Below are 23,624 nucleotides of genomic sequence, written 5' to 3' on the forward strand. Positions count from 1 at the left end.
ACTGAAAACTGAACTGAAGCTGTAGTGAACACAAACAGAGGAACAAACTGGCTGATGTAACCTGACCTCAGGCAGCCGGGCGTGACGGCTGTGTTTGCATATGAAACTACACTTGGTTCCGTGTCCTGTAAGGACTGATGAAACAGGTACAGAGTGAAAGAAGGACACACAGCAAACGTATGTATTTTACCTTTTATTCATTTTCTGTCCTGCTACTAATGAATTATTAGCCAGACAGCTTTCTTGTGAACGATGTTAAATATTTCTGTTAGTGCACATCATCATGTGAAGCTGAGGTTGATTATATGGGATAATGTTGTCCTCTGAAAGAGACTCGTGACCACAAAACCTTTGAGAACCTCTTTTCTGGACCGAGGAGACTGAAGGTTTCCCACTGCAGGCAGAACAGACTCTGTCAGAAGGACTAAAAGTGAGACATGAACCATGAATTTGTTTTGTTTTTTGTTCTGTTTTGTTTTCAGACATTTGTTATTTAAGCTCATCATGGCTGACATGATTGTTAATGCCTCTGGTTGATGAGCTCTCTGTGTAGTTTATCATATTTGATTCGGGTTGGTTGGTTTTTCAATGGTGCCACAAAAAAAAATCCTATGTCGCAGGTCTCCACAACTCTGAAAGTCTCCGTGTGATCAACACCAAATACATATTGTGGTCTAAACCAATCTGAGATAGTCAGGAGCAGGACCTCTCTGATTGGCCGTGGTCAAAAATTCCTGTAGTCCTTCACGTGTACGTTTGAAAGTGCAGGTGGATAGAGAGAGGTGAGTAGCTTGAATAAAGTGATAGCAGATGAGAGCAGGTAAACGGATTCCACACAAAGACGTAAACACAGAGCGCGGACCCGACGCATCAGAATCAGCTTTCTCTTTCTCGGCTTTCTCACTCGACGGCCTGTAAACGGACACGCCGTCAGGGCTGGAAGCTGACAGCTCACTGATTCTGATCCGTCCCTGATTCTGGGTAGTGAAATGTGTTATTCAAAACTTTGTCGGGACACAGAGTCCTACAGTTCTTAAGAAAATTAATATTCAATTAAAATGTTAAACACTCTTCAGTAAGTGGATAATTTATGTTTTGCTGTTTAAAACTTTCACTTGATAGATGAAATTCAGTAGCCAGGGGCAGGAAATTCAGCCAAACATCAGAACAAAGCAGTGACATTATAAACTTGTTAAACTAGTCGGACAGTGTGGGCGTGTCATCCGGGTACAGTGAGCAGCTGTATTCAAATCATTAACATCTAAGAAATAAACAAGGAAGTGAGCTGCAGAATAAAACACACTGCTGGTGGACACTTAGTGAGCTTTGAATTATTTTCATTTTGTTTCTTTTCTTTGTTTCTTTCATTTTTTGTTGTTTATAAAATTATTTTTAATGTATCATTTTAAGATGTGTCTTTAAATCCTGCAGTGGTTACACACAGTCTGGAGGGGAAGTAAGTGAAAAATAGCTGAAGTAGAGGATGCTTTCTAGAATGTGTGTTATGTGCCAGGAAAATACTTTTACTTAAATACAGACTCAAACTCCTGAAGCATAAAGTGATGAAGGGAAGTAAGACAAGACCTTAATAGAGAAAGAACAGAATCAAAACTTATCCCAGTGCAGACAGCAAAGAGCTGCAGACAGACGGTGTTCAGGAACATGATGAATAAATTAATCTTTGATCTGATTTATATTATATGTTTGTTTGTATTTTTGTTCCATTTAATCTTTTGTTTGAAAAGTGTAATCATCACAATGATTGTTTTTTGACTCTTTGATGGTCAGATTGATTTTTTTGACAAACAATGAAACCTTAATTATAAAGTAATATAATATAAAAGTATAATTATGATGAAACAGGTCACCACCTTGTAGCTATCAAATATCTCAATAAACAGAAATAAAGCCAAGTTATAATCTGTGTTTTATTCTCACTTTTCTCTTCCATCAGGTGACTGCAGGTTACAAACATGGAAAGGTAAAAACTCTAAACCTTGTATTATCTTCACTGCTAAATACGAAAATGATTTCAAACTACATGCAGTAACTTCATCATCTGCTCTCTCTTTTGCTAATTCATTTTAACCCTGAAAGGTTTTTCCAATATATGTTTCACCTGGAGAGTAAAAAATGGTAGATATATAACCTTTCCTGATTCCTTTCCTCACTCCTCAGACCAGACTCTCCTGAACATGAACCTGAGCCGAGTCTCAGCACTCAACAGGAAGACCGTCCTGACTTTAAAAGCAGGAAATTGTCTCCTGATGCAAAGTAAGAGTTAACTGAATGGATCCAGGAGTAATCAGTGAGAAGCTTTAGTTTGCCACATGTGTATCGTTTATTATTATTATTATTATTATTATTATTATTATTATTGTTGTTGTTGTTGTTGTTGTTTTATTGATGTGTTCGTAAAAAGAAGAAAACACAGCAACAAACAGACTAAAAAGAACAGAAGTCATTTGTTGTGAAGAGCATCAAACTTTTTAGCTTTATTGTAATATTATTACTGTGGCTAGATCCAAGTTTATTCAGTACTTTTTGTGTCAGAAGGCTAAACATGTAATTTCTTTGCCTGATGGTCTTTTTCTCCGTTCACCAGGATCACTGAGACACCAGATGCCCTTGAACCTGAACCTGGACCCAGCTGTGTGTCTTTGAAGAGTGATCAGTCAAAGGGTTTCATCTTCCACTTTAAAGGAACAAAACCGGCTGCTGCTGAGGAGTAAGAAAGTTCACACCTACCTTAAAGCTATGTAGTGCATCTGGCCTCAGTCCTGAAATTTAGGACCTCTATGAGTAAGACTGAAAGACTGCTTTTTTTTTTAATCTATCATAACAGCCCTGCATTCCCTGCATTGGCCATCACGCTGATTATAATTTATGTGGTAATCAGCAGAAATGGGTCAGCAATTAGTCAGTTTGACTCTGATACTGTGGGTGCTCGTTTTGCTTAGGAAGGTGAAATGATCTACAGCTGTCTGTGTGGTGCTGGAAGCCACGATACAAGCTGCTGGAAATCTTTAAAATATGTATAAAAGTGCTTCAATGCTTCCTTTATATTCCAGCTTAAGCATGGACCACCCTTGATCCATGTTATCATAATCTCATAATTCATAGTGACCATCCCAGCATTCATGAAAATCATTAACAAAACTGGTTGTTACAGCCCAGTCTAGGGGTACCGAAACAAAACATAAAGGTTAGGAAAGATGTGACCCCGCCCTGGTCCCCAAAACCATACCCAGAAGCCAAATCTTTGAAGTTAACGGTGGTTTATTTGTGGCTAAACTGAAAACTTAACTCCGGGGTGAACAAAGGCCAAAATAACAAGCTAAGTCAGGAAAGGAGGTGCTATCTAAAATCCTAGATGAATCAAAAACCAAACAAAAGACAAGTGCTACGCCTACCTCCCTAACTGAAATAAACAGGAGATAATAATACAAGAAAAAATAAGGCAGCTCACCCCTTCTGTTTCAGTGCCTATTTACAAGTGAAAACTAATTTACACACTATATACAAACTCTGTGAATCTCAGGACTAACACACAAATCACAGGGTTTGGAAGCCAGGTTCAGGTCTGCCACATGATGAGGGGACTCCAACTCTATCAAGACAATCTTCCATTCCAGAAAGAGGAGAAGAGTCAGGTTTGGTCGCACTGTTTACTTTTCGAAAATCGTAGGATTTTGTAAACCTTTGGTACAAGAAGACATGGGGAACTCCAAGCACTGGAGCTCAGGACAGCTAGATTATTTTCCAGAAAGTAGGAAACTTCTTGCTAAAAAAGTGCACGTTTGGTAGGGTTCACACGATAAGCCTGTTTTTTGATCAGAGGAATGTCACCTACATCTATGTCATGTTTAACCCTTTTAGACCTACCATAGAACTTATATTTTTACATGCTACAGTGCCATTTTTGGGAGCATTTCAAGTTGCTATACATCAATACAACCACTACAGCCTATGTTTTAATAATATACATGCATGAAGTGCATAGTAATTACATAAATTGCAAAAAAGTGCAATAAACTACAAAAAAATTTAAAATCGTTTTTGTTTTTTATTTGTTTTATATATTTCTAGTTAGAGAAATTTAAGAGGCTTATCCCTCAAAACTGTAAATACAAAAAAGTTGCACAAAATAGTTTCCCACCACAGGAAATTTGAGTGTCTTCATAGTTTTATTTTTGAAATACACCAATTTCTATACACTGCTTGAAAAACAAAAATAAATAGTATAGTGCAAATTTGCAAAAAAGCAGCATATGCATCAAAATAAACTATTTCCAGCAGTGCAATATGAGTCCTAAGCATCCCAGAAATGACACAGAAAGTCATAAAGTCAAAACACCAGCATAAGCTCATGAGGCCTTGATGGTAAAAAACAAAACAAAAAAAAAAACTACATTTCTGCAAAAATGACATCACTTACGGTTTCGGGCAGGTCATGGCGGGCATGTGATAGTTCGTACTGATGGACGTAGGAAGTGTTACAAACAGCTGATCGGATTGGCATAGCGTGTTTCTGGAATATTATGTTTTTGTTGCTACAAGTGCTTTTTATGCAGTTTTTGCAAAGCTATATGTAGAAGGAAACTTTGACCTAGGACAAGCTGATGGCATAAGATGTAAGTACAACTCTTCGGTTTCATATGCAAAAAATAATATTGTGCTAGCTCACGTGGTTGCAGTGCTACCGGGATTTAAAAATAGTTACGCAAAACGGAGCGTGCACGCTCTGACTGGCTTTAAAGGGTTAAGGACCGTAGAGCGAGACAAAGTGTCTGCAACAGGAACGGATGGTCTTTTATAAGACAGCACATATCGTTCTGGGCAGCGTCATCTAAATGTTTTTGGTGGGATTTTAAATTGTCTAATATTTCAGAGTTTCTGAGTCGGGAGCAACTCTCAGCACAAACGAAAACTAAGCCATCACTTTTTGGATTATACTGAGACAAAGACACTGGTACCAATACGGGCAGGGACGACGGCACAGCAGTGGATGAAGAGGAGTTTACACCGACACTGTAAACAAAATAAGACTTCATCAGGTTGACGTGACACAAACAACGTTTTCTCCTATGGTCTGGGGTACCTATAACATAATCTCTGTCACTATGTCTGTGAAGGTTCTCAGTCTTCCAGGTCATCGTAGTCAAAGGAGCTTGCAAAGAAAAGCGTCTGGACTTCTTTAAGTTACTCAAAATAGATTTCCTTCTTTAAGTTACTGTCAGTGCGCCCCAGGGTGGCTGTGGCTACAATGTAGCTTGCCATCACCAGTGTGTGAATGTGTGTGTGAATGGGTGGATGACTGGATATGTAAAGTGCTTTGGGGTCCTTAGGGACTAGTAAAGTGCTATATAAATACAGGCCATTACCATTACCATTACGTTTCACCTCTCATCCGAGAAGCTTCCTCAGTTCTAAGGTCAAATGGTGGGGAGTCCCAGATATAAACCTAGTGGGAGTATCCCCCACAGAGGGACAAAAGGACCCCCTGATGATCCTCTAATCGCCTGAGCCAAGGTGTGAAACTGGGTGTGGGTCCCAATCAGCCAGAGTTTTGGGTGAGTTCATTGTGAAACCTGGCCCCACCTTATCATGCGAATTCCTGAGATCAGATGGCCCAGGATGTGAGTGAGCGTTAAGGCGTCTGGCCTCTTCCTTTGAAAGAGCCAAACAGGAAGAGTACCCAGCAGCTGTGGCTACACTGTAGCTTGCTATCACCAGTGTGAATGGGTGGATGATTGTGTATAGTGTAAAGCGCTTTGGGGTACTTAGGACCAAGTAAAGCGCTATACAAATACAGACCATTTAAAGGGTTAAAGAACATACGTAATCTAACACGTTTTGATTTGGGATAACTGTCTGAGGGATATCTCTTTGAGCAGTCACAAATGACCACGCACTGTGTCCAAACACCAGCTCTGCGGGACTGAAAATCGTCGACCCCTGCACACTCTCTGTCATTGCTAGAAGGAGAAGTGGCAGACCCTCATCCCACTCTCTTCTTGACTTGAGGCAGAACCTCCCCATCATGGCTTTTAATGTTTTTTGGAAACCCTCAAGCGCACCCTGTGATTTGGGATGATACGCACTGGATTTTTGATGCGTTACGCCAAGAAATTTCAAGACCTGAGCAAATATCTAGGACATAAAATTTGATCCTTGGTCCGTTTGAACAGATTTTGGCAAACCGAAAGTGGAGAAAACGTTTACTAGCGCTCTGACAACAGCTTTGACTTTGAGAGTGCGTAACAGAATAGCCTCTAATTCCTAAATGTCCGGAGAAACTGTCATGTGCAAGACTGAGTACCTGGGGTCAGAACTTTTGCGATACAGCTATCTGTTGAAAAACATTCCAGTCAAGATCATTAAATGAGGGAGGGTGCCATTTACGCATTAACATGTCATTTTCAATGCTGTAAACTCAGGGATTTTGATCGCTGGAATTCGCAGCAAGTAGACATTTGGCCAGAGTTGGATCATTTTGTTCTGCAAGGACAAAATCTGCTTTGTTTACCTCAAAAGTCAGGTCTGGTGTAGCAGGTAGCAGGCTATCAGACACACATTTTTCTGTTTTTTCCACTGATGGTTCAGCTTTCTCAGGATGATCTTCACAGCATAGAAAAGAGTCAGACAAATCAACGTCACCGTATTTGCGCTTGTGTGCACGTGTGACAACACAGGCAAGCAAGACCTGAATGGCAGCAGGAGTGGTGATGAGCAATCAGCCACCGTTAGCTCTCCAATCAGGAAGGACCTGCAGATTCTTAAAGACATAGCACAGAAGAAAACTCTAGCCGGCCAGGGCCGTAACATTGATAAGAGACCACAGTAGGGCTGGGTATCATCACTGATTTCTAGAATCGATTCAATTCCGATTCACAAGGTCCCGAATCGATTCGATCCACGATTCGATTTAATTCGATTTAATTCGATTCGATTTAAATCTGGGAAATTTTGACAGTCAGAAATATTATAATTCAGAGCAGTACATTTACATATTTTTGTATCAATAAAAAGGAAGCTGACACACGCAAGACTTTATCACAGGTGTAAGCATCACAGCAGATGCCTTTGTGTCAAAGTAGCTGAGGATAAAACACAGAAAAACATGAAGGTGATTTTCCTGGCCTGGGATTTTATAAAAATATTCTGCAGTACATCAAAAACGAAAGAAAACCATTAATCAACATATCAATCAATCAATCAATCAATCAATCTTTATTTATAAAGCACTTTTCATACAGAGAAAATGTAGCACAAAGTGCTTTACATAGTTAAAAGCAGCCCACCCCGCCCTCCAACTCACTCCCCACACTCTCAATACACATATATCCCCCCACCCACACACACACACATACGCACACGCGCACACTTAAAGAGTAAAAATTGGGCTGGGCTCGCATGAGCCAAGTGAGGAAACACTATAACAGGGAGCCGTCTGCACCGGGAGCCGGTCACAGACCGCAGCCTCCAGGCTGGGCACACAGCAGGAGGGAGGCCAAGGAGCCCCCAGCCAGGCTGAGAGGACCCCCAGAGACCCAGCAGCCATAAATAAGCATAAAATAAATAAACGCTAAGTAAAAGCTAAATTAAAAAGGTGGGTCTTGAGCCTGTTCTTAAAAACATGTACGTTCTCTGCGGCCCTGAGCTCCTCCGGCAGGCTGTTCCACAGACGAGGACCACACCACTGAAAAGCTGCCTCTCCGTGAGTATGTGTCCTGACTTTAGGGACAATCAAAAGGCCAGTACCAGAGGACCTCAGGGTCCGCGAGGGTTCGTATGGTAAAAGCAGATCTGAGAGATAAGAAGGCCCAAGACCATTAAGACATTTAAAAACCAATAAAAGAACTTTAAAATCGATCCTGAAACACATGGGGAGCCAGTGCAGCGATTCTAAAACCGGTGTAATGTGGGCCCGCCCTCTGGTCTTCGTCAGCACACGAGCTGCCGAGTTTTGCAAGAGTTGTAAAGTTGAAATATTCTTCTTAGGAAGACCAGAGAGCAGGGCATTACAGTAATCAATGCGACTGGTAATAAAAGCATGCATCAGCATCTCCGTGTTGGCCCGAGAGAGAATAGGGCGGACTCTGGCTATATTTTTTAGATGATAAAATCCAATTTTGGTTACATGTTTAACATGTGGGATAAAACCAAGCTCAGAGTCAAAAATAACACCCAGGTTTTTCACTTGTAGCGAAGGGCATAGTGAAAATGCCTCTAATTTAGACAAGAGTTTCTCTCTCTGAGCCTCAGGACCGACAATTAAAACTTCAGTTTTGTCCTGTTTAAGTTGTAAAAAGTTTTCTGCCATCCAAGATCTTATATCCAAGATACAGTTAAAAAGGGCATCCATTGGTCTGGTGTCATCAGGAGACACGGAGATGTACAGCTGCGTGTCATCAGCGTAACTGTGGAAGTTCACTCCATGCCTCCTGATGACACCGCCGAGAGGCAGCATATACAAATTAAAAAGTACAGGGCCTAGAACCGACCCTTGAGGCACACCACATGTCATTTTATGGATCTTAGAGGAGCATGTATCCATACTCACCATAAAAGATCTGTCAGAGAGATAGGAAGTGAACCAGCTGTGTACAGCACCAGAGAGGCCCACCATGTGTTTCAGTCTGTTTAAAAGAATAGCGTGGTCTACTGTATCAAAGGCTGCGCTTAGATCCAGTAGCACCAGGACTGAGAGCTTTTGGGCGTCCCAGTTACATCTAAGATCATTTAAAACCTTTAGGAGAGCCGTCTCTGTGCTGTGGTTCACCCTAAATCCAGACTGGAATATCTCCAGGATCTGTCTATCATTGAGAAAATCAGTAATCTGAGTAAAAACAAGTTTTTCTAAGACTTTACTTAAAAATGGTAAGTTGGATACAGGTCTGTAGTTATTAAAATCATTACAATCCAAATTGCTCTTCTTCAGAAGGGGCCTCACCACCGCCGTTTTAAAGGCAGCAGGGAAGACACCCAACTGAAGAGAGCAATTCATCATGTATAAAAGCTCAGCCTCAAAAAATCCATAAAGTGTTTTAAAGAGTGAAGAAGGGATTGGATCTAAAAGACATGTGGTGGGTCTCACTGTAGAGAAAACTTTCTGAAGGTTCTCAGCATTAACCAGGACAAAGCTGTCCAGTGTCTCCTCAGGTACAATCGAGCCCTCAGATGTATTTAAAATCATATCACGATTAGATAAAATATCAGATCTGATGGCGCTGATTTTTCCCCTGAAGTGGTCTGCAAACTGCTCGCAGAGTGAGTCTGTGGGGGTTCTTTGGGAGCTGTTAAAATCAGGGCTAAATAAATGATCTATGGTGGAAAAGAGGACCTTGGGATTATTTTTGTTAATACTGATTATTTTGGCGAAGTATGAATTTCTTGACTTCCTTAATGTATTATTGTACATTTTAAGTTGCTCGCAAAATATTTGATGGTTGATAGTATTTTTATTTTTCCTCCATCTCCTTTCTGCTGCCCTGCAATTTCTTTTGAGTTTTTTGACTTCTTCGTTTCTCCAGGGTGATGCATGTTTTACGTTAATCTTTTTGGTGGTGAGTGGAGCAACGGAGTCAAGGCTTTTCTTCAGTTTGCTGTTGAAATAACTAAAAATCAAATCGCAGGGTGCAGGTAAAATCACAGGGGGGCATTCGACTAAAACCCTGGTAAAATTTGCAGCCACTTCAGAGGTTAGATAGCGCCTCCTCACAGTTCGCACTGAGGTCTCCCGCTGAATAAAACCGGTGATGTTAAAAAACACACAGTAGTGGTCAGAGACAGCCAAGTCAACAACAGAGGACACGCTGGTGGACAGCCCATGGGTGATGACCAGGTCCAGAGTGTGTCCTCTGTTGTGAGTCGGCTGCGTGACGTGCTGGATAAAATCCAAACAGTGAAGAATGTTTAAGAATTCTTTTGTTGCAGGGTCAGAAGGATTATCTATGTGCAGGTTAAAATCACCGGTTAAAATTATCATGTTATGTTTTGAATGTATGTTTGTTAAAAATTCTGAGAATTCCTTGATAAAAGCAGCGCTGTCTTTAGGTGGTCTATAAACTGTGACAGATAAAACTGGAGGGCTGCTGAAAACAATAGCATGGAATTCAAAAGTGGTAAAATGATCAAATAAAATTTGTTTGGTGGTGAGTGTGTTGTTGGCTAAAGATGCAGTCCCACCACCTCTCTTACCACTTCTAATAGAAAAAGAGAAATTAAAATTTGGTGGGGAGGCCTCAGTGAGAACAACTGGTGCATCCGAGCCCAGCCATGTTTCAGTTAAAAATAAACAGTCAAGTTTATTATCTAAAATTAAATCATTAATAATAAAAGACTTGTTCGACAGAGAGTGTACATTTAAAAGTGCCATACTGAGTGAGACTGGTGGATTTTTGACAATAGAGTTGAATGGATGTTGATATTTTTGAAGAGGCCGGAGGTTATTAATGTTTTTGGAGTTACTGGATTTATGATAATTCTGTTGCTCTCTGTTTGTGATTATGACGGGTATTGTGTTGACTGTGGGAGAGAAAGGTCCTAGTCCAGAGTTTTGTGTATTACTGTTAAAAGTGGAACAAATATAGGAGCTGGGACCAGGGGAACATCAGTCAGTGGCAGACGGATCAGCAGATAATGTCAGTTTGGGGTAGTGACAGGGCGATGTGCGGGAGTGCTGTACGCCAAATGCCAAATTGGCGGACAGCAAACGGCGTCCCCAGGCGTTGAGGTGGAGCCCGTCTGCCCCAAAAAGATGCCTCCTCTCCCAGAAGGCATCAAAGTTGTTAATAAAACCCAAGCCGTGGGAGACACAGGCGGAGGAAAGCCAGGTGTTAAGGCTGAGCAGCCGGCTGAAACGGCCTATCCCTCTGCCACAGGTGGGGGTGGGCCCAGAGATAAAAGCACTCACCTGCAACTGATCAAGGAGGCTGAAGAGTTCGAGGAAGTCCAACTTCAGCAGCTCAGATTGCTGTTTGGGGATGTCATTGGTGCCGATGTGGATGATGAGCCGGTTAACCTGTGGGTGGGATGCCAGAATGTTGGGAATTCTGTCCACTATGTCAACAACAGTGGCTCCCGGGAACGACAGCGTGAGCGCCCCCCTCATCCGCACGTTCCTGACGATGGAATCCCCGAGGACCAGCGTATGAACATTACCTCTGAAGTTACAGCGGTTTTATTAGAGACACGGTTAAGCGTTTTGCATTTTGAATAATTTTAAAAAGTTTAAATTTGTTCAGTATTGAACAGCAAAATTTAGGTTTTCTTTTCAGAAGAATGTAAAAAGGAAAAAAACAGCGGCTGACAGCGCTGTAAACAACAGTAGACTTGTGCGTAACAAGCAAGCGAATAATGAAGAAAGGGAAACTGGTCTTGAAGTACAGAGAAAGAGAGAGAGAGAGAGAGGGAGAGAGAGAGAGAGAGGGAGGGAGCTGTGCATCGCGGTGGAAGCAAAACAGTAAAAGTCAGAGTGAATTCATGACGATGTTTATGTGAAGCGTTTGGATCTTTTGCTGCTGGTTCGGTCAATATTGTTTGGAGAGACATCAAACTAACAGCTTTAGAATCGGCTCATAAAGGGAGTGAACACAAAGCGCGGACCCGCCGACAGATCAGAATCAGCGAGCTGTCTGCTTTCAGCCCCGACTGTGAGAAAGGCGACATCTAACTGATTCTGATCCGCGGGTCGCGCTGTGTGTTTAAGTCTATGTGCAGAATCCCTGTACCTGCTCTCATTTACTGTCTTAACTGTTTGGTGGTTCTTGAAATTTTGTGAGATGTCACCAGAGATTCTGGCATTTCGGGCAAAATAAATTTATATTAAAAAAATCGATTCAGGATTTTAATGAATCGATTTTACGTTATCCAAGCCAGAATCGATTTTAATCGATGAATCGATTATAAAAACCCACCCCTAGACCACAGCAAATCTTTTTTTTTTTTTTAAACCTTAACATTGATATTTTTCTGCATGAAATAACACTGCAAAGTGCATTGGGATGTAATAAGACGATAATATTAATACTATTAATAATAATAATAATGATAATAGATTGCATTTATATAGCGCTTTTCGAGACCCTCAAAGCTCTTGATCATTTTGTAGTTCACCGTCTGGACACTGAACACCACAGATGTAGATGTATTGTAGGCAGATTCAAGATGTCATCATGTGCTTTTTTATTTTTTTAGGTGTATTCTTAGTTTTCTCCTCAGAAAATATTCAGCTGTTCCTCGAAGATGCTCTTTCTTGCTACTGGTATTGTAAACACACAAAGGCCATTTTTTAATAAAACTCTTCAACATAAAAATATGAATCTGACTTTTTTTCTTTTTGCAATGTACAGAGCATATCTATAATGGTCAGTACAAGAACACACTTTAGTACAGAACCATCACTGACCTGTTAGTTAGACTAGTGGAGTCCAATAAATGAATAAATAAATAAGCGTATAAACTGACACAATAGATTTGTTACAGCACAGTTGTGCTTGTTTTAATCAGGATGATCATCAAACAGCAGAAGAAGAAATCCTTGGCTTGTATTTATGTGCAAAATGGTTCTAATTTCTTCATGATGTCTCCACAGAGCTGATCAGGAGAGTCTTCATCATGCCCAGCAGCATCAAACCAATCTGGACTCGGTGTTTAAGGTTTGTACATGTTTGTACACCTACCTGTTTTTTTAAATTGTTTTCATGTTGCTCAGTCCAATATTCATCATAACTTAATGGCAAAATACCAAACATACTCCAACAGTGAATCACTTTATTAATACTTATAAAGCACTTTTCAAAACAAAGTTTTGGGAACATAACATGATCCGCAAATAAGGTGCAAGTACACTGCACAGCCACGTGATTAACAGTAGTTACCACGCCTAGCTAGCTGCATCTTTCTGTCAACAACCTCCATTTTAGACCCACCTACAGAAACGTTACTGGACAGACGTCACATGCAGTAAATTTGGGCCAATGTGGGTTTTGGCCTTGCAACGTCTGATTGGTTGAAGTGACGTGAACGTGGCATCATTGCTATTGGCTTAAACGATTAAAAAGAGGTGTCAATCATGCAAATTGACCAAAAGAGACCAAATTCACAGCCCCTCAGAGTTTAAAGGACCAGAGGCCAATTAAACGCTCTATGCACACAGCAGAAAAGGGCCATTACCATGTAAATGTTAATTCTTCTTCAAAAATATAAAAAAAAAAAGCATTTTCAGGCCTGTTAATAAAATTAATTCATTTCTGCTCTTAAATACCTAAAAAATTCAACTGGCATGGTGTCCAATTGTGTGCCAAAATTAGACATTTTTGTACAACGTCTGGATATTCATGTATTGACTAGGCTGTAATTTTTCACTGTTTCACTTTACAAACATAAATCTTTGCACAGATGATGTTTATATGTTGGTTACTGAATTTATGTAATGAAATGTGAACTGAGGCATATTTTTAAAAGGGTTATATGCAATTATTATTATTTTTTTAAATTAGGCGAGGATAAAATCTACTTGCTTTTTCTGTGTTCCAGTCTAAGTAACTTTGACACAGTAATATCTGCTTCGATATATACACCTCTGATGAAATTTCACAAGTGTTAGCTTTATTTTGATACCAAGATTCTAAGGACAGAGTTTGTAATTGCAGAGAAATAATTATTTAAATTTGGGCATTGCATTTTCAACCAGGAATCTCAGAAACCCCTTTGGGGTTTAAGAGGTTAAAAAAATCAGTACTAATGATTACTTAATTTTATTTATGTTATTATTTTATTATTTTCTATCACCTAAGTCACTCTATAACACTACCGGCGCGCCAGAAAGTACTTACGGTGTACTTATTTATCACATTTCTGTCAGAAATGTAAATTTCTGAAAATGTCGTTACATCAATAAGAACCAAAATGACACACTTATTATCCTTATCTTATAACAATGACATTTTGGAATTATATATTCTTTCTCTGACAGAAGTTTTAATTTAATTAGTTAACTGCATATCTTTTAATGCCGTATTTCTGTTAAATTGAAAACACACAAAAAAACAAATCTGTAAAAAAGTATTTTTTACTATGAAGATCTGATTTTTTTATGAATTCAGATTGTGTCATTTATTTTCCAGATGCTGGAAGAAAACATTATCACTTTTGTGAAGAATGAACTAAAGAAGATGCAGAATGATCTGAATCCAGATTATTCAGAGTGTCAGAGGGATGAAGAGGAGGTGTTGGACAGTGAGGAAGAGAAGCAGAGAAGGAGCAGCAGAGAGGCATTTCTGAAACTTGCAGTTAACTTCCTGAGAATAATGAAACAGGAGGAGCTGGCTGACTGTCTGCAGAGCAGTGAGAGGATTTCTCTTCATAAATTCAGTCTTTACAGGAATGAAATTGTCACATTTTCTATAATCATCACACTCATGTTTCTGGTTCTTTCCTGTAGAAAATCCTGATCCACTTTGTGAGAATACTTTTAAATGTAACCTAAAGAAGAAGTTCCAGTGTGTCTCTGAGGGGATTGCTAAACCAGGAAACCAAACCACTCTAAATGAGATCTACACAGAGCTCTGCATCACAGAGGGAGGGACCGGAGAGGTCAACACTGAACATGAGGTCAGACAGATTGAAATGTTCTCCTGGAAACCAAACAGACCAGAAACAACAATCAGGTGTGAAGACATCTTTAAAGCTTTGACTGAAAGAGACAAACCAATCAGAACAGTTCTGACCAAAGGAGTGGCTGGCATCGGGAAAACATTCCTGACACAAAAGTTCACTTTGGACTGGACTGAAGACAAGACCAACCAGGACATCCAGTTCATGTTTCCATTCCCATTCAGAGAGCTGAATTCACTGAAGGATAAAAAGTTCAGCTTAGTGGGACTTATTCATCACTTTTTCACTGAAATCAAAGAAGCAGGAATCTGTAACTTTAAAAAGTTCAAAGTTCTCTTCATCTTTGATGGTCTGGATGAGTGTCGACTTCCTCTGAACTTCCACATCACTGAGATCCTCACTGATGTTACAGAGTCCACATCAGTGGATGTGCTGCTGACAAACCTCATCAGGGGAAAGTTGCTTCCTTCTGCTCACATCTGGATAACCACACGACCTGCAGCAGCCAATCAGATTCCTGCTGAGTATATAGACATGGTTACAGAGATCAGAGGGTTCACTGACCCAAAGAAGGAAGAGTACTTCAGGAAGAGACTTAGAGACAAGGAAGAGGCCAACACCATAATCTCTCACATCAAGACATCACGAAGCCTCCACATCATGTGTCACATCCCAATCTTCTGCTTGATCACTGCTACAGTTCTAGAGAGTTTGTTAAAAACCAAACAGGCTGGAGGAAAGCTGCCCAAGACACTGACTGAGATGTACATTCACTTCCTGGTGGTTCAGACCAAAGTGAAGAACATCAAGTATGATGGAGGAGCTGAGACAGATCCTCTCTGGAGTCCAGAGAGCAGGAAGATGATTGAAGCACTGGGGAAACTGGCGTTTCAGCAGCTGCAGAAAGGAAACCTGATCTTCTATGAATCAGACCTGACAGAGTGTGGCATTAATGTCAGAGAAGCCTCAGTGTACTCAGGAGTGTTCACACAGATCTTTAAAGAAGAGAGAGGGCTGTACCAAAAGAAAGTGTACTGTTTTGTCCATCTGAGCATTCAGGAGTTTTTAGCTGCTCTTCATGTGCATCTGACATTCACCAACTCTGGTATCAACCTGCTGGAGGAAGAAGAAACAGCCTCAGTGCAGACTGATGAGTCTTCAGTAAGACAGTTCTACCAGAGTGCCGTGGACAAGGCCTTACGAAGTCCAAATGGACATCTGGACATGTTTCTCCGGTTCCTCCTTGGTCTTTCACTGCAGACCAATCAGAATCTCTTACAAGGCCTGCTCACACAAACAGGAAACAGCTCACAGATAAATCAGGAAACAGCTCAGTATGTTAAAAAAAAGATGAATGCCGCTCTCTCTCCTGAGAAAAGCATCAATCTGTTCCACTGTCTGAATGAATTGAATGATGACTCTGTAGTGAAGGAGGTCCAGCATCAACTGAGTTTAGGACAACTGTCTAAAGTTGATCTCTCTCCTGCTCAGTGGTCAGCTCTGGTCTTCATCTTACTGTCATCAGAAACAGGTGTGGATGAGTTTGACTTGAGGAAATATTCAGCTTCAGAAGCGGCTCTTCTGCAGCTGCTGCCAGTGGTCAAAGCCTGTAAGAAAGTCCAGTAAGTATCCAGTTTAATCCTGGCAAGATATTGCTTTAACCCTCTCAAGGCAGGCGTTGCAGATTTGCAACACTTAAAAGCTAACAACCTGATTACCCCACATACATATTTTATATGTATAAATTTTTTTTTTTACTCAGAAGTACCACTGCAGGTATTCTTTTGTGTATTAGCAACAGAAACTTAATTTGAGCCTGAGAGAGTTAAAGTGTTTATTTGAAATGGTTGCAAAGTTCACTGATATACTGATATGTTTCTAGGTTGAGCGGCTGTAACCTCACAGAGAGAAGCTGTGAAGCTCTTTCCTCAATTTTAAGTTCTCAGTCCTCCAGACTGAGAGAGCTGGACATGAGTAACAACAACCTCCAGGACTCAGGAGTGAAGAGGCTTTGTGTTGGACTTGGGAATCCACACTGTGTGCTGGAAACTCTCAGGTTAGCTGACTTTTGTTTCAGGAGATTTGGATATTTCACAACAACTGTCATTATTTTATATATTTAAGACATAGGTGTCAAACTCTGGCCCGCGGGCCAAATTTGGCCCGCAGCCTACTTACATTTGGCCCGCGAAGCCATACCAAATTACTATCAGAGCTGGCCTACTGGTATTATACAGCTAATATATATATTGTTTAGTATTAAGCTTTGCTTGTTCCATATTCAGTTTTTCAGCAAAAAGTGTTTGAGTCCAAAAGAAAAGATTCATTCTTATATCTGGAGGAATATATATATTTCAATACATATTAACGTTAGCCCGCGACTTTGTTCCAGTTTTGAATTTTGGCCCACTGTGTATTTGAGTTTGACACCCCTGATTTAAGATGTTTCTCTTCTGGTGTAAGCTCTGAAAGAGCACAGTAGAAGAAAAAGACACACACACACACACACACACACACAAACATAACTTTATTTATGTCTGTCCATCATAGTATAAAATAAAATGTAATAATATTTTTTCCATGTTTTTAAACAGAGTCCTTAAAAGCCTTTTTCAAAACTACTTTAACTGAAATCAGAATCTGTTCATATGACTGCATGTGCATCATCAAATGCAGAGCAGTTCCTTACATTGTTGTATGTGTTTTAAGGTTGTCAGGCTGTCAGATCACAGGAACAGGCTTCACCTCTCTGGCCACAGCTCTGCGCTCCAATCCCTCCTTTTTGAAAGAGCTGGACTTGAGCTATAATCATCCAGGAGACTCAGGAATGAAGCTTTTGTCTGCTCAACAGCAGGATCCACATGTGAAACTGGACATACTCTGGTAGGAAAACAGGAAATAAAGCTGAAAATATATTTTTTTCTCCAACATTTTGTAAGGAAGAGCAGATATTTACTTGAATTCATTTAAGGGTTTATTGTAACCACTGACCTGATGGCCCGTAATATAGTCTGTATGTCCAGTCAAATGGGCAACTGTGTGGCTGAATGACTCAGAACCAATCACAGTAAAGCTCACCTGTGAGTCAAAATCACAAAATCAATCATCTCTAACATTTTCTTGTCTTGCTGGTCAAAGGTGGTGCTCAAACATAACCCAGCTGTCACAGTCTTTGCCAAGCAGTTGCATACTGTGATATCATTCACAATAAGGGGTCATCTTGCTGATCTGCTTTGGCTCAGTGGGTGAACAGGCGACCATATGCCGTATGGCCGGAGAGCAGTAGGCCTGGGTTCAAGCAGCCTTTTGCTGCATGTCTTTTCATCTTTCTCTCACCACTTTCCTGTCTATCTACAATATATCTATCCAATTATGGACAAAAAAGTAAAGTAAGTGATAACCTTAACTCTAAGTTTACCTTAACCTTTAATTCAAGAGAGAGGCACAACTGACTTTTTTCAAATTAGTTTTTGCTCTGTATCAGATCGATTATTTTCTTTGTTTCCAGACTGCCAAGTTTTGAGAAAATAATTGACTAAAAACAAATAAGGCTGGGATCATGATGAGTTAGGCCTCAAACAGTGTTTAAAATCAAATGAAATAGGCACCCACAACCTTATGACTGCATGACCTTGCAACCTCATTAAGGTTGACAATTGAGATTGTGCATTTCAATAAAAGATTGAGGTATTTACCCCAATCACACCCCATCAGGATTCATCATCATTGCCCACGAGCGTTGCTCTCTCTCATTGTGTGTAAAGGTTGGCTGTGTGGCAAGATTAGTTAGACCCAAAATGCAGGACATGAGAAACAAGGTGATTAAAAGGAAGCTTTATTGCTGAGCTTAACAAAATACAAATTAAAGTTGCTCATGAAATGCAGAAATACACAAGGAGGAATACACAGCTTGAGGGAGAATGTAACAAATAGCTTGGGATGGGACCCTTGATACTGATGTTTGAAACTGTGTCGATCTTATGAAGTTCAGTTTTTTACTACACTGCTTTAAAGTGTTGCTCACAACACCAACATCACATAACCATCGTGTTATAGGCCTTCTATGGGGTCTATTTTATACAGAAAAGTAGAGACTGGAGACATAAGTTGTGGAGGCTCTTCCTTGTCTTTCTATTACACAGAATTTTATACCATTGTTTTCTGTTCATTTATACACACATTCCTCTTTCCTTCAGTCATTCCTCTTGTGACAAAAAACATCATATTCAATCAGGTTCACATGTTAAACCCACTTGGTCGCATTGTTTTTTTCACAAGTATAGATCTACAAAATAATGATCTTATATCAGTCTCCTTATTTACAATAAATCTGTAACTAAATCCTGCTTCTGTCCAGCTTCAACAATATCTCTGTGCAGTAATATTAGCACTGCGAATAACCTGCTTATTATAACTGTTACAAACTCTTTATACCTTAAAAGATTAAACACTATATTTGCAAACAATAAACAAACATATTCTATAGTTGTCCAAAAGTAAATATAAACCAGTCTATTTACATTTAGCAATATAATGAGTAAGAATGAGGTTATGTTGAAATCATCAACTGTAAAACTTCTACTAACATCAGGTTAAAATGATGTCTCAGAGCTACATGTGCTACGAAATAAAACAGATGTAGTAAGACCCACCACGTCTTTACACTACAAGTGGAATTGTGGCTCCCATTACAACTGGCGGGAAAGTTTGCTTTCTCTTGATCTATGAAAACACACGTTCTTACAACAGTTGTGGCCTTTAAATCAAGACAGAAAAGGGTTTCTTGCTCTTATATGTGCATCACAGTTAGTTAACTCAAACTACTAACCTGTTTTCATACAGAAAAGTAGAGACAGGAGACAAGAGTTGTGTTCAGTCTGCAGGCTCTTCGTCAACTGAGGTAAGAGCGTTGCAATGGCCTGTCGCACTTACAGCTACTCGCCTTTTGTGGCGATGCCACGCAATTTTCATAACCTTAACTGAAAAGTGCAATACAGCAGTGAACCAAAGGCTTTTACATCAGTAAATGTTTCCAGCAGATTACAACTGTGACCATACACTTGTAGGTGTCACAATAGCCAAGTGAGGTTTTGATGTGTTTAACCCTGACAAGTTCTGACAAGTGTCTTTGTCATAGTTCTTGGTCTGCGATGGGGGGTTTGAGTTTATTTTGGGATTGTTGACACTTTACTTTATTAACCTCTTAAGCCCCTTAAGCCTAACTGATCTCCTGCCTTTTGCCCCCGTATCAGGGGGCGTTGGGGTTTAAGAGGTTAAGATGATTTAGGTTTGGGTTTTAGTTTTCCTAATGTCTTTACATTTATTCATGTGTCCCCAGTCATGTCTTTGTGTTTCATCTCGCTTTTCTGTTCCCGTTTTCCCCTCCATGTGTTTCTTTCCATGTCTCCTCTGTCTGTCATGTCCATCCATGTGTCTTTTCCTCAGCCATTATGTCTATTTGCCTGCTCTGTGTCCCTCCCTCTCCCCCTCTCTGTCTCTCGCTCACTCCCTCTCCCTCCAGGCCTCGTCTCCCTTAGTTGTTCCCATGTTTCTCTCCTTGTGTTCAATCCTTTCTACCCAATCTGTCATGTCCATCCCTGTCTGTTTTCTCCCCCGGCCCCTTTGTCAAGCCTTTGTCTCTTGGTCTGTGTCTCAGTGTGTTTCCTGTTTTATTTTGACAATCTCAAGTTCTGTGTTCAGTGTGTGCAGTTCTGCTTCCTCCTGTCAGATGACACCTAATTCGTTCCTGCTGTGTTCACCATGTTTTTCCACTAGAACAAGTGGGCTGTTTTCCGTTATTTTGCAAATGTACTGTTTATAAGGTTGGTGAAACCTGCAGTCAGCTGAGCCTGAAGAAGTCACATGGATGGGTGACAAAACGTTTCTCCCACTGAAAACGCAAAGTCCAGATAAACAGAATTGATTTTTTGATATTATGTAACCCTTTTGTTTCATTTCCCTTTATTACCAGATGTATTGCCATACATGCCAATGTTTTGGGTCAGATTGTTTTCTCAGACTTAGTCTCAGTCTGGAGCCCCAAAAGGTTGATTCTGTTCACCTGGATGTAATGTTTTCAGTGGGACAAATGTTTTGTCACTCATCCAAGTGACTTCTTTAATCTGAGCTGACTGCAGGTTTCCCCAACCTTATATACAGTTCAATGCATAATGACTGAAACTAGCACATCTGAACAATAGGCTGTGAGGAGTTTCCCACTGAAAACGTTACATCCAGATGAACAGAATCAACCTTTTGGGATTTACTTACCTGGATGATTGAGCATGCATCAAAACATCTCAGTCTGGAGCTTACGTGTACCGTTACACCAATAAATGCAGAACCACCCTAATCTTTGGAACAGGATTGTGACTTTCCTACTGTAAAGAAAAAAAAGTGAAGCAAGTAGTAGTTATTTATGCAGAGCAGATATAGTCATGTGAGAAAATTAAGAATTCTTCTTCAAAGTTCCTCTTAAGTTATTCGATTCCTACTCATGGCTAGTGTGAACTGTTTTGCACCGTGTCATTTATACAGGATTTTGGCTTTTTATTTACACGTCTAATTGTTTTTCAATTTGCTCAGGTTGTATTTAGGTAATTTAAGAACCTTGTACAGACCAGTTGGTTTCTTTTTTAAAAAATTTACTTTGATATATAAATCCATAGAACTGGAAGTGCATTATCGTTTTCATTTTATTATGGGATAAAAGGAAACAAGATTATTTCTCTAGAAAAGATTACTCAGACAATATAAAGGCATGTTTTCACACTAAAAGATAAAGTTCTCATTTCAGTGTGGAGCCTCAAGGAGTCCAGTGGATGAGACCAGGTCTAAGGAAATGTGAGTATTTTTGATGTATCAGTTCTATTTACACCATGTTGTACTGTGTTCACATTTTTTACACTTTAGTTGTACCTCTGCCAAATATATGTAATCATGAATTTTACAAAAAAGTTACATATCTTCTTACTTACTTACTAAGTAGAAACCAATTTCTGATGGTAACACACTCTTAAAAAATCAAAAACTTTTGCATACCGGATCTTCTTCATACATTAACATGAAAACCATGCAAATAAAATTAAAAGTGTTTATTACAGACCATTTGCACTGTGTCTCACTGTCCCCTTTAGATTTCTGTGACCTGACGCTGGATCTAAACACAGCACACAGGAACCTCAAACTGTCTGACAACAACAAGAAGGTCACACAGGTAAAAGAAGACCAGCTGTATCCTGATCATGATCATAGGTTTCATCACTGGCCTCAGCTGCTCTGTACCAACAGTCTGACTGGTCGCTGTTACTGGGAGGTTGAGTGGAGTGGAGAAGTTCAAATCGGTGTCGCTTGTGTAGGAATTGGACGGAAAGGAGACGGCGATGACAGCAGGTTTGGAAGGACTGATCAGTCCTGGAGTTTCTACTGCAGTGATGATGATGGTTACTTTGGAAATTACAATTACGCATCAATAGTGATCGCTGTCCCCTCCTCGATTGTCTCTCACAAATTAGCAGTGTATGTGGACTACCCTGCAGGCACTGTGTCCTTTTACAGTGTCCTCTCTGACACACTGATCCACCTGCACACTTTCAACACCAAATTCACTGAAGCACTATATGCTGGGTTTCAGCTAAAGTCACCTGGTTCCACTGTCTCTCTCTGTGACGGCTCAGAGTGAACTTACTGCGACAAGACACATTCTCACATTAGTGTGGAGCACCCAAAATTTAGTAATACATGTACAATGACAATAAAGAGCTATTCTACTCTATTGAGCTTCATTTGTTTACCAAAAATGCTTCTAGATAAATTATGACTTTGTACTTTGTTTAGTTTTTTTTAACTTTCATCTACTGAAACCACTTGACCTGTTAAAGGTTAAGTTTATCTTTGGGATGATGAGCGAAATGCATCTCTGGATCCTCCAGTATGGTGATGCTAGAGCAACCAGGTGTTTTTTGTTTTGTTTTTTTTTTTTAATAATAGGCAGTGAAATCTCAGAGCATTCTCATTCCCAACACACAACATACCGATGATTTGTCACATAGCATTGATATGTTACGTGTTGTATAAATGCACACTTCATGTGTCAATTTGTATTTTATTCATACATTTGTTATCACAAGAATAAAATCTGTGACAGAGTTTCTATTTGTGTGTTTTATCTGTGAACATGCATGCAAACTGATATTTAAAAAAAGAAATGAAAAAAATCAAACTATTCCTTATTTAATTTTTTACAGATGCTTGTTATTATACTTAAAACCTTTAGAGTACATTTTCTAACCTTTAACCAAAAAGTAAAATTATGGAGGACATTTTCACATGATGGCCTTGATTTACCAACAATAAACTTTTAATTTATCTAAATAAAGCAAACCCTCACATATTCATGGAAATGAAAAACTAGAAAACAGCTGTCAGTTTAGAAAAAAAGAGAGAAGCTACTTGTTCCTCTGTTGCCAGAAGAGGTCACGACAGTGGGTGGTTCAACATGTTTGACTTTGCTGAGTTTTACACATGATGCCCTCCCGGACCTAAAATCAAAAACAGTTTCGCACTAATGGTAAATGGACTGATTGTTACACAGCACTTTGCTACGACCCCAAAGCGCTTTAAACAACATGTCCCATTCAACCAAACACTTTCTTCTATGCTTTTATCTAACCCCTAACACGGAAGCATTGGAGAGCAACTTGGGGTTAGTATCTTGCACAAGGATATTTGGCATGCAGACTCGTGTAATCAGGGATCAAACCACCAACCTTTCAGTCAGTAGACTGGCTCTACCTCCTGAGTTACAGCCACCACTGAAGCCTAATAACCTGTTTTAGAAGAAGCTGGTCAGGATAGTATGGATTTGTTGGCATCTTCACTTAAAAAAAGGCTGGTTTTATAAATGTAAATGTAGAGGAGTGGAGGCTGATGTAAAAGTACACTGTGATACAGCTCTGAGGTATTTTAAAAGCAACTTATGTATAACAGTAGCAGCAATCTGC

General features: G+C 39.9%; 1 protein-coding gene across 1 annotated transcript; it reads left to right on the forward strand.

Annotated features, from left to right (window-relative positions):
* Nucleotides 1-132: 132 nt before the first annotated feature.
* Nucleotides 133-22,770, forward strand: LOC113017510 (protein NLRC3-like). Its single transcript, XM_080298559.1, has 11 exons — nucleotides 133-430; nucleotides 1,955-1,981; nucleotides 2,179-2,274; nucleotides 2,606-2,728; nucleotides 12,599-12,662; nucleotides 14,133-14,352; nucleotides 14,450-16,244; nucleotides 16,505-16,678; nucleotides 17,332-17,505; nucleotides 21,419-21,465; nucleotides 21,759-22,770. Exons 2-11 carry the CDS (start codon nucleotides 1,974-1,976, stop codon nucleotides 22,301-22,303), a joined length of 3,246 nt encoding a protein of 1,081 aa, XP_080154685.1. The 5' UTR covers nucleotides 133-430; nucleotides 1,955-1,973; the 3' UTR covers nucleotides 22,304-22,770.
* The last annotated feature ends 854 nt before the right edge of the window (nucleotides 22,771-23,624 follow it).

This window comes from Astatotilapia calliptera, chromosome 3 (assembly GCF_964374335.1).
Source record: "Astatotilapia calliptera chromosome 3, fAstCal68.1, whole genome shotgun sequence".
Taxonomy (NCBI): Eukaryota; Metazoa; Chordata; class Actinopteri; order Cichliformes; family Cichlidae; genus Astatotilapia; species Astatotilapia calliptera.